The following is a 19,337-nucleotide window of genomic DNA, read 5'->3' as shown; positions in this document are numbered from 1 at the left end:
GTTTTCGACCGAATTTGTTGAATTCTTTTGATAATCAATGGTAGAAACAAAGCTTTTAAGAATCACTTCAAATGTCTACTTTTATGTCGCAAAAAAAAAAATAAACAGAATACATTTTCTCATTGATATCCTAACCAATGTGGTCCGTTCATCTTACCATGTTCTTTCGAAACTTATCGTATTTAATCTAACACAAAATGTGTTTCATTAGTTATGAACGAAGTGAACTCTAAAGGCGATAATGTTTATACGGCTGGATTACGGTATAAATCCTGACAGACCTGAAGATTTTGGTACAGGCCTATGAGTGCTTTGTCAAGGCTGGTCTCCATGCTGCATTGTGATATTACACTCATGATCATGCAGTGCCTAAGTAATCTATTTTGTAACACCAGTGTGAACACTAGTGTTCAATATCAACTTACTGTTTTATTCCATGTGTCTATAGGCTCTCAATATACCTCAAAATGTTATAAGTTTTTGTTTCAATATAAAGTTATCAGTCTATAGTGAAGGCTGTTATATTTTGTAAGACATTTAATTGTTAAACTACATAAACTTCACTGCTAATGTTGTATTATGTTCTGAAAGTCGACGTAAAATATCCTGAATCTTATCTGAAAACAATACAAAAATCCCCATTAATTTCTAAACGAACGACTAGGTCCAACTAGTGAAACCATATAAACGAACCAGCCAAATAGTCAGCATTTAATGATTCGAAATTTTCCATACCACCGTCGGCATTGCGTTAAGAAGAACTGCAAAGTGTGATCGCTTATAAAATTTATTGAATAATTCTACCAAATAAAAAGAAATAAAATTAAAACGAATGGGAATGGGACAAGGCAATAATAACAATGATTCAGTAATAACGAGAAAATTAATCAAACAAAATATCTATAGTATCCGTTAATTGTTAAAGGTGGTTTGGACTGCATGCGCATACCGGTGATAAACATTTGATTTCAGAGCTACGATGGACTTGTTTAAATTAACAAGGTGGCCTGGGAAACGTTTTTTTTGTTGTTTTTATTATTATTATTTTTTTTTCTCAATCAATTTAATAAATACATGGACATATGTTAAACTCACTCACTGTCATTTCACATTATTTGTATTGCAATTCATAATTTGTAATTCCATATTATTATTTTTTCAATCATTTTTATGAATACATTGAGCTATATTTACATGTAAACTCATTCACTCACTAACATTCATCATTATTTTATAGCAAGATATATATACCTTATATACATACATACTTGGTACACAACATATACACCATCTCACACACCATCACACACTTGCACACCATCTCCCACACCTACATACACACGTGAACATATAGATATATGATACATTTAATTATTTATTTATTTATTTATTTATCCAGTCTTTTCAAATATCTGCCAAACGAAAAGTTTTATTATTTTCTTTATTAATATTTGATAAAATGGAGAATATCTTATTTCTGTTTCATGAACCAAATGTGAAGAATGTGGACGCCTTGATTGCAATAAATATTCTACGGTATGACATCACACATTTTGTTATTGTGAGGAGATCGGAGCGCTCCCTACGTCAGCTGGTATATAGATGGGTCAGTTAGGACGTATATCAGGTGATGCAGGTCGGTTGACCACTATCTAGATATAGGTCAGGACGACATGTCATAAACTGGAGAGGTCAGTTATCAGGTACAAAAACAATGAGGCATTTATTGACGTCACGAATCTATTTTAAGACGTAAGCCATTTATAGATCTTTAGGTTTCAATATTCACACTGGTTAGTACGAATCGCGGTTTTGGAGTGGTAAATATTCATTATTTGCATTTTTTTTTAATCGTTGTTCAAATTAACAACCGAGTTAATAGTCTGATATTTCAAGTTATTAACATGATATTTATTTTTAACTCGAACTCAAAATTAAGATTTTCTGGTCATGAATTCGAGGTCCCATCTAATGTGTCCAGTTTCTATGCTGCATGATTCGGTGTACCTTAAGAGTGGAAAATATGACATTTTTAATTGATGGAAAAATTGTTTGTTAATTTTAATTTCCAATGCTCAAAATTTCCTTTCTTTCATTTTATAAATATTAAAGAATCATTTGCAAAAAAGAGAGAATTATCAATTTCCTCTTTGTTGTCTGATGTTTTTCTCAAAATATATAAAAAAAAAAACAGAACGTAGTGGAAAGGTACAGGTATATACCTTTAGGAATTTGTAAGTAACGTTTTACATTGCATATCAAATAGAAACTTGCACAAAAAAATTAAATAAATGAAACCGTTTTATCACTACTGTTGTCATCCTTTTGAACATGTTTAAAATTTTAGGTTCTGTATGTCTGACCCGTTCCATATTGTGGTGTTGATAAATTGATAGTCTAAATTCCTTCAATTTTAAAGCAATCAAATAAAACACCCTACTCAAGAGTTTTAGAAATAAATTTAAATGAAAAACGTCTAAACCGTTCACGGTTGTGGACTTACGTGTGCGTTATCTGTTAACCGAGGTCGGTGGTTTTGTTCAGATGAGTATAACCGAGTTTTCTGCAATATTTCAACCAATTACGCTCAATACGACATAAACACTAACGAATCAATTCAAGTTAGATTTCAAATTTAATTCTTGTGTTATAGTATGTATACCATAGCTTGTTTGGATTCAGGGTTCGTCAGGATATTGTTTCCGGTGAAGCAACTGAAAGTTGTTACTTTAAGCACACAACGGAAGACAGAAACGTGTCATCTTCGTATGGAGGGCATGGCAGCGATCCGCACACTGTTTTGACCCCATACATAAGTTTAGAGTTATCGTCGGACTGACCACCTCCGGAAATTTTCTGTGGTTCCCCATCCATACATATGTATTGGGTTGCGGATTTATGAAAGCGATGTCCAGCCACCAGGTTACCGTGGTAAGACTCATGTCCATGTTGGATAACAATTAATTCTTCCAGGAATCATCAAAGTCGCCGAGTAGGGAGCACTCTCACACACAGCACAAGGAATTTCCTCGTTTGTGTCCGATACTCCAAACATCTGCCCAGGTCTCTCGTACTCAGCACCATACATATGGCCGACACCATCACTAGTGTTTTGGAAATATTTAAAAGGTCAGCAAGTCGGATCAGGCGGTAGACAAATATACTCCGCAGCACTTCCGTTATCATCATATGAAGAACCACCCACGTAACCAGCATACACTAAAGTTGAAATATTCTGAGGACAATCCTGCCTTCCCCATCTCGTATAAACAACACGAGTTTTAGCTTCCGTAGATTTGAGTTTCTGTATTTCGGATCGTAACTGATGAAGTTGTTGTTCCACACAAGTATATCCTTTCTGAAATGCATTCATTGACATCGTATCCCAGAGATATCCCCATCACCAACAGAAGCAACAACACTGGAAGTGCAAGCATCTTTTCTTGGTAATGCACAATCAATGTACAGTCGGGCTCCGTCCGTCTTCGATATGTTTGCGTCTTTAAAACTGTTACATTTTTGTTAGACTTTGTTGACATGGGTTACTCCAAAATACATGCGATTGGGTCGTTTATACATACGTGTACTTCTTATTTGCTTAAAATGTCTATCACTTGATACACAGGATCGCGACACAACATCCAGATTTGATACCCATCTCTTCAGTATCATATCTGTATAATGCAATTAAGTAAATGGACAATGTGGTTGGAATTCTTGACAGCCCTTTGGTTTTTTTCTTGCAGCTTGTATGTTTTCCATTTTGTACTGGTGGTTTTTTTTATTTTTTTTTTATTTTCTTTTCGATTTTTTTTTTCATTTATTTCTCAGACCGGATATTTCCAAGCGCGAATCAGATAATGCAGCATTTTGCAGCTTGAAACGATCAAAGTCACGTTATTTATTTTCAAGATGACCATTGGCATACATGTCAAGTCTAGATCTGGTAACATTTACAAAATAGAAAATATTTCTCACGGGAAGCCATCAAAATAAGCAGTTCTTACACGTAAGTGTGTTTCTTTCTTTGGATATTGAATACATATGTGTAAAGTTTTCATTCTACATTTTAGTTCGACAATACACATCGGTGGAGATAAATTCGCACTTTTTACTCCGAAAAATTAAAAAACATTAAAACTAATAATTGCTCAGCATAAAAGGCGTACAGATGTATGTGCAATTGCTTTGCACGTTGTCAGTATAATGTGACCGGGTGGGGTGTGTTTTACGGTGTCTTGATGCTCTCTTCATGCATTCTGGTTACAGTATCTTTCGTTAAATGTATTGTTTCTAATTTCGGAGTACATAGTTCTATATTTAGCAATATTATGAAAAAAATAAAATTTGTCACAGACCATGGAAATGTTAATTACTATTTTGTTTATTTCTGTGCTCACAAATATCCCATGAACCGTTTTAACCGTAATAAAATGACATAATTCCTTCTTTTATCTCCTATCATACTTTGTTTATCCCGTTTGGTAATGAATGACGCTCGCCTGTCATACATGTGCGTCACATGTATGCCTCATACACACTTGAGATGTACGCATTCAGAGACATAAAGGAAATAGATATTCAGCTGACGTGTGTTTCTTGTCTTTCCATAATTTAATTAATTAACTTATTTAATTAACAATTAATCTGACAATTAATCTGACGCTTATTATACTCTTCTTTATTATGATAACATAACATTAACATACATTCTGGTGTTTTTTTGGTTTTTGTTTTCTTTTTTTGCGTTCTTATACTCTCCAAAAGGCTAGCGACGTAGCCAATGGATTTTGTATGGATTATTTCACCAGAACACAGTGTCTAAGAAAGAGATGTTTGTGTTATGAACAGATACCGATCATAGGACGGTGAGGTGTAGCATGAATGAATCTATGTTTACATTAACTATCTTTCATAATACACAGGTGTAGGTGGTAAACGCGAAGTGATTTATCTATCTGTCCTAACAGGAAATTTACACGGAAATATATTGCTTCATTCATAAATACCTGCGTCAGAGATAAATGTTTGTGCTAACAGGTCAGTAGAGAACCAACGAAAGAATAAATTTAAATTTAACCTAGTTTCGTTAATTATCCTTTATATGTTATGTTACCGGAATTCATTACAAGAATTTCAAATTTTTCCATAACTATATGCGTCTTATTTTGTGTATAGTTACAAAATAAATATTTAAAGGATTGTAATCATTTAGGTTTTCGGATTTTTCTGCTTATTGACTTTTATGACGATTTACAGTTAAAAAAACTCTTTGAAATCGTTTTCGCGGCGGCTTATTTTTACAAATACATATTGCACGCAGGAGAAATAAGCACACATTAATCGCACGTAAAAATGATGCTAAATCTTTGATAATTTTAAGTTTGAAAGGAATTGTTAGTAAAGAAAGTCAAAATAAATTAATGGATGAAAATAGAAAAGGCCTTTTTAAGGCCTTTCAAAAGCTAAATCACAAAACGACTATTTCAGAAAAGAAGACATTTCATGATAACCGATTCCATTATTAGGATATGAGAATGTTTTAAGTCTATTTTAGGAAGTTTGTCCTAGATATAAACTATTAAACGTGTCCACCTTTCTATGACACGGTGAACTTACATGATAAATTAATTCATAATTCATGAAATCTACATCCGGTGACATGCAGTAGCAATAATTGTGAACATTGTTAAATTATTACGTTTTTTGTCTCGCATACAAAAATTTTGGGAAATGACATTAATTATCTTATGGTGATGTGTCGTACAACCTGCTTTACTTATCACTTCTGTAAAACGAACTATTTTAATAAGACAATATCTCTAGGGTCCCAAATGACACATTCAACACAATTCCACCTCTGTATAAAGACCACCTGTTTAATAAGACCAATTGTCTAGGGTTCCAAATGACCTATTTCTACACAATGCTACCTGTGTATAACGACCACCTGTTTATATCGTCTCATTAAATGACGCATTCAACACAATTTGACCCGTGTAGAAAGACTATCGGTTTAATAAGATCTGTTTAAGATCACTTTCTAGGGTCTAAAATGACTTATTCAGCACAATTCAGACTGTTTATAAAGACCATCTAGCTATCAGGATCATTTTCCCCTTCTTATTGAGTGGTCTTTACAGAGGACGTTTGATCCGCTATGTAGATTTTGTGTTCCTGTACTGGTAATTGACTTTATTTAGATAACTATTTTTGACTCAAAACGCCAACAAATATACAAAACATATCGATTACATATATGTGACAAACAAATAAGATAAGCAGCAATATTGTATCTCAAAAGACTTTTAACAGATAATGGTGACGTCTTCAGAGCTACAAATGGTGTTTATTACATTAGTCGAAGTCGTTGTCAAAGATACACGGTTTAAAACAGTTTAGCAAACAACTAGTTGAATAACACACATTTTTATGGACATTATATGAGAAACAGATAAAAATGTAACTTTAATAAAATATCCATAAATGTAAAAAAAAGTTAAAAATTTTACTTTTAAAGTAAGCTATCTAAGTAAGTGAATAAGTTGGTAATAAACTTTATTTATATAAAAATGTATTATATTTGACTTTATTTGAACTATTTAGCTCAAGGTTACATGCATGGTATAAGCTAGTATAGACATACTATCAACAAAGAATTTTGTGATAAATTTTAAAGTGCTTTGAACTTGCGTTCTATAGTTGCTAAATTTTAACAATCAATTATCAGTTAATACTATTGTGTGTAATTTGACAGTTCCTAAGGTTATATTCTTGATCATATTTCCAACGTTTGTGACATTTGAGATAAAAAAGTCTTATGTGTGATAAATGTGTATATCCTCTGGCAATTTCCCGCCGAGTGACTCAAAGAAGGACCAACTCTATTCGGAATCACACGTGACTGGATTTTAACCAGACTGTGTTCGCCATACTTTGGAGTTAACCAGGGTAACGTTTTGACTGTAACCATTCAGATGGCATTATGCTATAGATGTGGAGGCCACTTCGCCCCTAACCATCCGATGTGTTGTCCAGCAAACGGATGTTACTGTTTCCGATGTGGAAACATTGGCCACTTTTCGAGAATGTGTTTTAATCGAACCGGACATTGTACTAACAAATGTTGGCTACAACAGGATATTATCCCTGGACCTGTCAGCGACAACTGCCTATCCATCCTGTTCCTGTCCCGAAAAAATTCTCTTCGCGACAGTAAGTCGTTATTCGCACTGCACCAAAGAAAAAGGCCAAGTCAACATCTAGAACGGCGGCGAGATTCTGAACGGGTTCTCAGGAATATTCCGAGAAACCAAAAGGTATTGTGTATTTTTTCCATTCAGTGACATTGTGAACTAGTGAATGAACTTCAAAACGATTTCCAGAAAGACTCTAACTACAGCAACCAGATAATTTCATTACAGTCAAAACTTGTTCGTACCAAAATTACCATCTCCAAAATATCAGAAAAGTGTGCAAAATTACAAAGATCAAACGAAATTCTAGAAGAGGAATGTGCGCGCAGCGTCAAAATTGTGAATAAAACCAATTTATCGTGGGTCTCAAATCAAAGAACTAGAAAAAGCATTGGACAACAGAAAGAAAATTATGAAAAGCAAAGATGAAACAATCAGTACATTACAAACAACCGCGAAACAAAATAGAACAGAGCGCAGCGACAGATTTCTAATTTAAAGTTCAATAATTTCGGGAGAAGGACGTGGAATTAAAACAGAAACAAAACATAATCACAAGCCGTACTCCAAAAAAACAACTAAGTTACTACAGCGCTCCAAATACTACCAGACCGAATGTTTTCCCCGGACCACGAAACCAACCACAAAATAATTCACGACGCCAGCGACCACACATTTCCTATGAACACCGACGAATAATCACAATTTGAACTTGCTTAATTATTGCTGTAACAGTTTACGATTGTGTTAATTTGACATTCCTAAGTATATTCTAGATCCATATTTACGTTTGTGACATTTGAGATAAAATCGATGAAATATTTTAATTCTGCCAATGATTTGTAAAGTACATGCATGAAATATTTTATTTGTAAAGCAGTTAGGTCTCCGACTTTGTACGGAACACATCGGCTATATTCTGGACACTCCAGAATAGCCATCCCGTCAAGTCAAAGTTATCATCATTAAATTCCAAATTTCAACTTCAACATTTTCTTACGTCATCTTTACTTCTTGACAAAACGTACGGAAGTTTCCGTATGTTAGTACCGTTAGGGAGACTTACCATGCGATTTGTATTTGTTTTGTTTCGATATGTAAATCACTTTGTATCAAGATTCCATCGTTAATTGAGGGCGGGAACCTATATATTAATTACCTTTCGGATTGAAACCGTGAATTAATAAATGACGTGAATAATTCGTCCACACTATGTTTATTTCTCCATAACACAGTGGAATTCTTTCCGCTATATTTATATTCCGCTATATGTATATTCTCAGCAGGGATGTACGTAAGACACCAATAAAGATGATATCAAATCATCGTTTATATTATGCTGTAAAATGTATTTATATCTACGTTTCGGTGTTAATTACTGATGTTTCGTTAGGTCGTGTGAGCGTCCATGATGTTATGCACCAGCTATAAAGCCAGGTAGTGTTTATTTAGCCAGTCTAGTGCACTAGACTTGATGCATAGGTCATGGTATGTTTTTCTAACGAAGGGATGATGTCACGTTTTCTAAATATAGCTCGCATGTGCACTGGAGAAGTTGAGTCACAGTAATATATCTTCAATTATTAAATTACGGAAGAAATAGTTTATTTTGTTTTTTATATTTACTCTGAAAGTAATAAAAAGAAGAGTTGGATTGGAATCAAGCTTTTAACGTGATGTTATGTATATCTGGCATTAGGTACTATAGATAGAATAAATGATAATTATACTGTGGCAAAATACTGGACATAACATACTTTATATCTTCTTTTTTTTTACTCTCCTATGACATTAACGTTAAATATATCTTAACCTGGAAGATTGCCCTGAAAGATAGGTAAGTGCTGAAATAAGACTCAAATTACTTTCAACAAAGTTGCATCAACCTCTTTGAACGCTATTAATGGAAACGTTGGTACACGGAGTGTTATTTTGATATGATAAACGGAGTGACACAAACTGAACCTATTGTTACAACTTTTGTAATGTTTTTTTTTTTTTTTTTTTTACCTTGTACAGTCTTTTTCTTTGTCGACAATGATCTCTGTCAGAAAGTTTTTTTCAGACGAGCCCTGGAATAGTGAGTGTAAGATAATAAAACTCATTTCTGCTTACGTAACCTATTCTTTGGGATTGTGACTTTGTCTTCCTACAATTCTGCGATGCTCATCTCTCCATACTAAACCTTGTTTTATGTTAAATTCACATTGACTGTTAATTAACACTAATAGATTAGATATTGTTAAACTATTTTGAGAAAATTCACAATTTCATAAATCATCCTCTATGTTCCAGTTTTTTTTTATTATTATTTGTTTTTTAAGTTGGGGGGGGGGGGGGGAGCGGATTTCGATAACAATTTAATGTCCTAATGCTTTAGACGTACGGTACCAATTATGTGAATGCAGTCAAAGATAGATAACCCGGCCAAGAAATGTCATAAAATAATTGTACAAATAAAGGCCCACCAGTCTACCTTTCAGAAACGACTATAAATTTTTAAAATGGAAATGTAAAATGAGATGGATAATTTTGAAGAGTCGCAAAAGGTATTAGCTGAACGTTGATTATATATTATTTTAGTTTGAAAGGATATGAATGGGTGATATGAAATAAAGAGTAAATGATGAATATATCTGAAATTGATATGATAGGGTTGAAAGGTTGAATAATCGATTTAAATATGGAAATTGGTGTGGGATTCCTTCTTTGAAGGAAAAACTGTTTTTTTATGCATATTGAAGATTTTTTTTGTGAGAAAAGATAAAGTTGTAATTAAAAAAAAAAACGTTAATATATGTACTACATTTATTGTCACCTTCTGAACATGTTAAAAAGAAAACCTTAGGCAAATCCGCTTTCGTAATCTTAAAACCAATATGTGTTGTCAGGATGTAGTCCATATGCATTATAGAGTTGTTCCCCTTGGGTTGTCTGTTCGGGAAGCAAGTATTTGAAATCGATTCAGTGGTAAGCGTAAAAAAATCATTTTTGTCTTACATGTCACATTATACTGTCTGAACAAAGTCTCGATTTGTTTTTGATATTTCTTGTACAAGTCGACTTTCGTTGAATGCACGGTCGAATCACATGTATGTGTTAATGAATAAATAAATGTATATTGTTGGTTAATGTTATACGTGCCGTAATTGAGCGAAAATTTTGACATTTGATTTTTCTTCTGTAAATTATTGAAATCCATAAGGTTTGGTGAATAAAGGCGAGAAAAGCATTCAAATGCTTTCAGATGTCTTATAAACTGAAGCAACAACACAGAGATTATGTACTGTAAACTGTTGTTTTTTATGCCTTATGTCATCCTCGATACTCCAGGGGTTCCGATCACTTACGATCTCTACACCCCTGGACTATCTCATAGTAAAACTGGAGGCAACAGAATAGAACAGGTAACTTAGTCATTTGATGTACATCAAAAGAGCCGTATAACGGTACACTGTGGTCGACTGTGTGGCTTTGATATTAGTCATCGCTCTCTCTGTAGTCTTCAAAGGAAATCTTTGCTGGCCTGTGATTGGTCAAATGTTTTCGGCTGAACTGCCTTTAATTTCACTACGAGATAGTCCAGGGGTGTAGATATCGTAAGTGATCGGAAGCCCTGGAGTATCGAGGATGGCCTTATGTATGTTTATATGGAAATTAAAATGTAGACCTCGCTTTGGCTTCATGGTCTTACCGTATGTACTCATTTCACTTCAATATAGATGAAAATATAATGATTTTGCCAGTACTGCCAAAAATCATTTTCAGCTCTTATTTGTTCATATAAAATTAAAACCTATGTATTGAAAGTACTGGATTTCTCAAAATGTCAATAACTTTTGGTGATGAATAACATATTAAAAGCTCATCTTAATTCGCGAGTGTCAAAAATGCGGCACATATAACTTTAATGCATGCACATCTGTATATTTTTACAACATGTTCACTTTCATGTTTTCTTTCAAAGACATTAACACAGTCATCATATATTATCACATTAAAACTTCCTTTTTGATCACAGCTGTGGTGCTATAAGAACAAACTGACTGTTGTGGCAACCATATTAGAAATAATGAAATTTAAAACCAAAAACCAAAAATAAACAATAAACATCTAAACACACTCAAAAGCTATAACAAATGGTAAAATTATAATTTTGATAATTTCAGTTGTTTTAAAACATGTCTTTATATTTTTAACGATGAGCTGAGACGACATGAAAATAAATGTTTAATTATCTAGTTCTTAACTTTGTCACTATGAGGAAAAACGGTATTAAGCTAGTATATTAATAATCCGAAATAAAAGGCCAAGATAAATTCAAAGTAAAATCAAAATCATTTCTATGGATCATATAAATTATAAATTCTTATGAATCTAAGACTGTTAAAAATATAACACATAAGCACTGTCATATTGCACACATTTAATAGGAGTAACGTACTTGACAACACGTATTCAAACAATTCATTATTTTACATAGAAAACAGTGATATATTCCTTAATGGACTAACCAGGTCTACCATACCTTAGCTGCCTTGCTTCATCATATATTGTTTACGTTTGTAACAATACTAATAAACAATGTTCCTTTCATGTTTGACTGGCCACCAGACCCCAAGTTGTCGAAAAGACTTTCTCAGCAGAGTTCTTTACTAGATTATCATCCCCCCTAGACTGGCCACCAGACCCTAAGTTGTTGATAAGACTTTCTCAGCAGAGTTCTTTACTAGATTATCTCCCCCTAGACTGGCCACCAGACCCTAAGTTGTTGATAAGACTTTCTCAGCAGAGTTCTTTACTAGATTATCTCTCCCCCTAGAACTGGCCACCAGACCCTAAGTTGTCGAAAAGACTTTCTCAGCAGAGTTCTTTACTAGATTATCTCCCCCCTAGACATGGCCACCAGACCATAAGTTGTTAATAAGACTTTCTCAGCATAGAGTTCTTTACTAGATTATCTCCCCCTGAATGGCCACCAGACGATAAATTGTTGATAAGACTTTCTCAGCAGAGTTCTTTACTCTAGATTATCTCCCCCTAGACATGGCCACCAGACCCTAAGTTGTTGATAAGACTTTCTCAGCAGAGTTCTTTACTAGATTATCTCCCCCTAGACTGGCCACCAGACCCTAAGTTGTTGATAAGACTTTCTCAGCAGAGTTCTTTACTAGATTATCTCCCCCTAGACTGGCCACCAGACCCTAAGTTGTTGATAAGACTTTCTCAGCAGAGTTCTTTACTAGATTATCTCCCCCTAGACTGGCCACCAGACCCTAAGTTGTTGATAAGACTTTCTCAGCAGAGTTCTTTACTAGATTATCTCCCCCTAGACTGGCCACCAGACCCTAAGTTGTTGATAAGACTTTCTCAGCAGAGTTCTTTACTAGATTATCTCCCCCTAGACTGGCCACCAGACCCTAAGTTGTTGATAAGACTTTCTCAGCAGAGTTCTTTACTAGATTATCTCCCCCTAGACTGGCCACCAGACCCAAAATTGTTGACAAGACTCTCTCAGCGGAGTACTTTACTAGATTATCTCCCCCTTGTTTTGAAACTATATCTAGAATCAAACATGTAGTAGAGACAAAAATAATCAAGCCAAATTTCAGTGATTTTTTTTATTTTAGAGACGGGTGGCCAGTCTACTTTTATGTAGATATTGACTTGTCGATCATTTTATCAACTTGGGAAGTATATTCCTAAATCATAAACTTGGGCATAATTAGTTATATTTATCAAAATAATAACAATGAATAATAATAACATGGTAACACTGTATCCCATTTTTTCATTTGAAGTTGTAAATACTCTCAGATCGTGCATTTCTTCATTACTCATATGATTTTCGCGAATTTAGAAACATTTGCGACATTTTCCTTTTGCAAGAAAAATGAACAATGACATTAAAAAAATCTAGCATGTTGTTAAAGTCAGTGTTTATTTCATATACCAGTATGTACAACTAACAGTAAAGAAACTTCTACGTGGAGATCACTCCCGCTGGGAAAGCCTGAGAGCAAATAATGTGGGAAGGTTCTATTGTATGTTACTGTAAACCGAATTATTTTTGCGTATGATATAATTTCGCGGTGACTAGAATTTTTAAAAAATCATCGTCGCGAAAAACATTTCAAATATGATTTTTTTTGCGATTGATCTAATTTCGCGGTGACTAGAACTTAAAAAATCATCGTCGCGAAAAAACATTTCAATTATACATGGGTAAGTCATTAAAACGTGTATGGCAATATATCATATCGCTGAATGAAATCGCCGTGAAATGGTGTTTGGTATTAATGCTGCGAAATCAAGTCACAACGAAAATAAGTTGATTTACAGTATATTTTCCTCGGTAACCCAGGCGATATATATACTATATAAGTCAATATTCAGTAAATAACTTAAATCTGACACTAGGTTACCGGGGGATGACAGTATCTTAAATCTACTTGGTTTAACTTTGAAAACAAAGACAATTGTACTATACATGTAACATATTTTTGTAATATTTCGTTATCAGAATACAATGTAGTTTTAACTTTTAAACATGTCGCATAAGAGTTTCTCCATTGGTGTATTCCCTATTGTTCGACCGAAAAAGATTTTCTCCACTTTATCTGGTAAGACGAATTTCAGGGCTGGCAACATCAGGAGCAAGCGTCCAAATCTGGAGAACAAATGAAAAACCTAGACGTTGGTGGTAAATAAGCATCGGATAAGAGATTTATAGATTACTCATTGCAATATTTATATTATGACAAATTAAGATTGAAAGGCAAACTCCAGGGCTGGTCCAATCAGAAGTAAACGTCCAAATCAGAAGTCTTATAAAAGAACGAATAAGCAGAAGTCTTAATAAAATTTACTTTATGACTTTTCAAGATGATAATTTTTCGTACTTATTAATTTGTGTAATAAGCAACTGATAAGACAATTTCATCACAAAGATGTAAAGTCATTTAAGAAGTTGCTCTGTTTCAAAATGCGATATTTATATTTATTTGACCTATAAAATTACATAATCGTATCTAAATCATAGGAAACAGGCAACGTGATACAATTTATGTTCACACATTCTGTTCAACGAAATAATTCCATTCCACGTGACCGTGCATGCATGCTTTACAATGTAGGGTAATAAAATTCAGTGACACATATTTTAGCAAAAAGAAACGAGCTCAGACCGAAATTCCATATATGAGTGATTATGCAATTTTGTACACTAACTAGAACGAGGAAGTCAAGAAATGCTATACTTTTGATCAAGTTTTATTTTACAAAGGACATTACATCATTTTAAAATAGAGATTTTTTATCCTTAAAGTGTGTCAAATCATGAAAGACAAATCAGGTCAGCTATTTTAGGGGATGGAGGCAAAGAGAGAATAAAAAACTGATCAGTGATAAAAGGTGAACCAAATCCAACAAAATAATAATAATAAATATTATTATGATCTATTAATTAACAAATGATATAGGATTTGAATCCATCTCAATATGTTGATCATTCTCACAAACCCTACTGCCAAGTCCACTATTTGTGACTATGATATTAGTTCAATGATGATAATAAAAAAAAATACTTGAAAGATCATTATGCTGATTATTGTCTGCTTTGAGAGCTAAAAATTGCATCTCCGCCCAATTTACAATATGCAGAGGTACCCTGTACCAATTTCGCTAGCCTAGGGTATACAGGGAGAGAATTGGACAGACTACCTTTGACCAGCGAGGTTTGCCCCTGTACGTGCATAGATTTTTATATATAATCCATAAAAAATTATACACAAACGTTGTTGCGTAGTTTAGTAGATGGTATGTGAACAATTTTTTAAAAGAAAAAATCAGTTTTTGATTGATTATATTAAAAAAATGGGATTTACCGGTTTTGAATGTATTTCTTAACTTAAGATGCTCCACCTGCCGAAACAGAGCATAAATGATATTCATTTATTTGAACAATAATTGGTGTATTATCGTGTATATATATTTGACTAATTAACACAAAAATTTATATATAAAATAATTTATTTTGCTTTTGGTGCATGCACAATCAATACTTCATTCCCATATAGAATATAGTGCCACGGAATTTTTTCGGGATGCAATTAATTATTTTTCATATCTTTAACTTGAAGTAAAATTAGAAGCTCAAACTTTTCAATGTTGGTAATAGTGTAAAGTAAGTAACTTTTGTAACTGAAGAAAAATACTAAATCGTCTGCTCTTAATTTTGATAGTGAAAAAAAATACCATTTGTCGGCAGTGGAGCATCTCTTAAGAAAAAAAAGGTAAAAAACATCTTGATAAAAAAACTTCGTGAATTCAAACCCTAATGTTAACATATAATTTATGTAACACAAAGAATATGTTTATATGTTCAACAGTAAGCGGACAAGAACATTCTTATCAACCGGAAGTCTCTCTAGAGTCAGCGAAGGCAATAAATGGGTTTCCAATCTCTTTTATATAGGTTTCTAATCATTAGTTTTTACCTGATTGGTTGTGTGGGATGATGTGCCCGGATGTGTTGCCCAAGCATTATTTGTGCCTGGTCCTGTAAATTCTCCACTTGTATCGGATCTTTAAGTCCCCGCGTCTCTGAAATTACACAACATGAATAAATGTATCATTTCAAACCTTCCTCGAGGTAAAACCGATAACACTTCTTGTAAATAAAGGTGTACTGTTTGGATTGCTTATTACAGAGTTATCTGCCCTTGCGAAAATGTATCGATTGTGACGTCATGTGTTTTCGAGCGTAACGTCATACCTTTCGGAGAAAACGACGTGAATTGCGCAAAAAAAATAATGACGTTTCAATCAACACTTATCCGCAAGGGAGCTAACTCTGTAATATGCAAAGACGGAATACATTTCCTTTTCCATTCTGTATTGCTCACATTAATGGGACTCATTCACGTACCACGTGATACCCGATGACGTTTGTGCGGGACTATTGTTTCTATTGGTGATGGAATGACGTCAAATGACGTTATCGCGGGATAACGTCATTTCAGCGGGAAGATTATAAAGAGCTTTGTTCCATCACCACTGGAGATACTAGTCCCGCACAAACGTTATCGGGTATCACGTGGTACGTGAATTAGTCCCATTATAGACACTTATGGTTTAACATAGGAATGATCCTTATAAATAAAATGTGTTGGAGGCATAACAACATACCTGGTTTAAACAATGCTATTGCTTTAAGACAAGCGAATTCCGCTGGATCTACTTGAACTGATTTGAATCTTGCAAAGACTTCACGAAGAATCCGAATGTCTGAGAAACCTGTTTTCCCATTGGTTGGTGCGTTGTGCATGTGATCCTGTGTAGCCAATAGTGGCGAGGCTTCCATTGGCATTGACCACTGAATAAGCACATAGAAGGAATAATTCGACCACGCCTCTTCGAGGAGAATAACCTGTGTAGTATATCTGTATAACATAGAATAAATGGTTGCAAGATAGATTTCAGCAATTTCGTTATGACATGTTGCTTTCAAGAAACTCTTTTGTAATTTGAAAAGTCAGGTTTTTAGACAATAATATTAATTCATCCATACCGAATCAAATATTTTGCAGCAAAAATATCAACCCGGGAAAGTTACATATTATATATTGTTAAACCAATAATGCATATTGTTGATTTTACGAAAGTGAATTCAAAATTCGCAAGAATTGGACCATCATATGGAATATTGATTTCACCGTGATGAAAATAAAATCTTCAGTTTAGTTCCACCTAACCTTTGTGGATACTTTTCATAATTTAATCATTTTACCGATTCCATTTCCATCTTGTAATATTCCGTAATGATTTTAACAATCTTATTTTTTTTTTTTTGATAATCCTGATTACCAAGATTTCCTTTCATAAAACGCAATGTAGTAATGTTGTGATAGAATAAAAAAGACAATATATTCTATAATAAAGAACTTTACAATACTTTTAATCGTGTACGAGTTCGAAATGGGTTGGACGTCGAACTTACCATGGTTCGCGAAAACGGAAGGTTCGCAAAAGAAGGAAGATTCTCAGTGCCCATCGGTTACAGCCTAAAGAGAAAGCCTTGTCTGAACAATCGATACAATTGTCACCATGTCCAGGGTAGGAATTATATGCTGAATCGTGGTACAGGTTGTGCGTCTGTTCGACAAGGGGGCAGACGTTCTCTTGTACCAACGGCTCTTTACGACCATTAGTCACTTTCGTTGAACCCTGCATAATAAAAGAACTTTCATATGCAATACTGTTTTTTGTCCAAGTACATAGTCCTGATTTGCTATTCTTCCTTTTTGCTCTTTTTATCTACCAAGAGTATTGCTATCAATCGAAAACCTAAACAGGCAATGTGTACAAAGACTCCACCCTTATCAATTTTGTTGATTTTGTCTTAAAGTATAGTTAAGATAAGTTATTTCTTTTTTTATAAGTAACCACCATCTTTCACTTGTTCGATATTTTGCACTATTTTCCGGCTCCGTCATTAAACAGGAAAAGCAAATACAGTGATTTGTCTGCGGTCGGGACTGAAAGCCGGAGTTTGTATCGGAACAACGTCTAGCTGAGTTAGTGACACTGTGGATGTTCAAGCGTCGCCCCATGGAGCCTGGTCGTGGTCGAATCAGGTCTGTGTTATCGGGCTGACTTTTCATTCTGTACGCTTTTCGAAAGGTAAATATAAAGTTATACATTAAAAATAATTATTACAAATGAATTAAATTGTTTCATAACTATTCTCATATCCCACTGTTTGCACTTGTAGTGTATATAATCAATTTTCTCATTGCGAGCACTCATCAGTCCTTATAATTTATATTTTTGTTAATTTGTCTATAACGCAATAGTATTTTAAATTATTTTCACAAGTAGTTACAATTCAAAACGAATAAAACATCCATGAATTCTCGTACACACAATTGCAAGCACCGAAAGTAATTTTACAATGCTTATATGTCCTGTCATATTTTCATAATAAAACGCCCATGCAGTATTATAAGAAGTAATTAATCATGTACTATGATTCAAATACTGTAAATCACCTTATTTTTCGCGAGCGATTTATTTTGTGTCATTTCGCATAAGATAAAAAAAAAACTGCGAAAATAAATCGCTGCGAAAAAGATCTACAACCACTTAGGTTCTAGAGTGTTTTAAGAACGTTTTGTGCCTTAAGAGTCGCCGAAATAGATTCGGAAAAATTATCGTTGGGCTTGGAATGGTGAAAAATTAAATCGCGCCTGAAAGAAATAAGTTTGGTTTTACGGTATATATTTCTATTCTACAACTCAGGCGTTACGAAATCACTAGTCTAGCTTCTTAAGCCAATGTTAAGTTGAATTTATATTCTCTAATAATTGTATTGTGTCACACAAATATTACAATTAAGTACTACCCATTTTACGCGAAGTCAATATTATATCGCAAATGCGGAAAAATGTGACATTTTGGATTTCTTTCATAAGTGCGAATTAAATTAGCGCGGATTCTCGATTCAATACCGTAAAAATAGCTCATTTTTTAAGATAATTTAGCGCTGTAAAAGAAATAAGCGGCATCAAAGACACAGCGATACGCGCCAAAAATAAAACTACTGCTAACAAATAAGTTTTTTTACAGTAATACGGTCTTTACTACTTACCATCCTTGTTCATACCCATATTCATTCATTTCTTAAGACGACAAGCCTGACATGATTTCTATGGGCTTGTCTAACACACGCACTTCCCGTCCTTGACTGGCACCTGAAATGACAAAAATGATATGGTTTGATTGGATCAACAGGTGGAATAGCTAGGTCGACATCACAAATTTGATAAGATATATTTATTATTACTAATTAGTATTAGGGTATCAGTTATAATGATTTTTATAGCGATATTGTTTATTTACAAATCAGATTCACACAATTAATGCAATGATATTTACATCAATTACTGTTATCATATCGTGCTTATACATTCCGTGATTTTCCTAACAATTCTTGAATAGTTAGAATCTACTGAAAAAAATGACAAAACCTTTTGTAATGCTTCAGCCAGAAATAAATTTTGAACTATTATATACATACTACTTTAAACAAATATAAAGGAACTTAAACCTTGGATACCACAAAAATTCATTTTTTACCTG

The 19,337-nt window shown here is 33.8% G+C and overlaps 1 protein-coding gene and 1 pseudogene across 1 annotated transcript; both read right to left on the bottom strand.

The window, feature by feature from the left end:
• Positions 1 to 1,365: 1,365 nt before the first annotated feature.
• LOC138333762 (uncharacterized) lies at positions 1,366 to 3,850 on the bottom strand (annotated as a pseudogene).
• A 9,883-nt stretch (positions 3,851 to 13,733) lies between these two features.
• LOC138332816 (photoreceptor-specific nuclear receptor-like) lies at positions 13,734 to 16,564 on the bottom strand. The gene is made up of 3 exons (XM_069280773.1): positions 16,386 to 16,564; positions 15,695 to 15,800; positions 13,734 to 13,866 (listed from the first exon to the last, which is right to left on the bottom strand). Exons 1-3 carry the CDS (start codon positions 16,558 to 16,560, stop codon positions 13,734 to 13,736), a joined length of 414 nt encoding a protein of 137 aa, XP_069136874.1. The 5' UTR covers positions 16,561 to 16,564.
• Between the last annotated feature and the right edge of the window lie 2,773 nt (positions 16,565 to 19,337).

Source organism: Argopecten irradians, chromosome 10 (assembly GCF_041381155.1).
Source record: "Argopecten irradians isolate NY chromosome 10, Ai_NY, whole genome shotgun sequence".
Taxonomy (NCBI): Eukaryota; Metazoa; Mollusca; class Bivalvia; order Pectinida; family Pectinidae; genus Argopecten; species Argopecten irradians.
The sequence above is the reverse complement of the archived record's forward strand: the minus strand, read 5'-3'. Positions and strand labels throughout refer to the sequence as shown.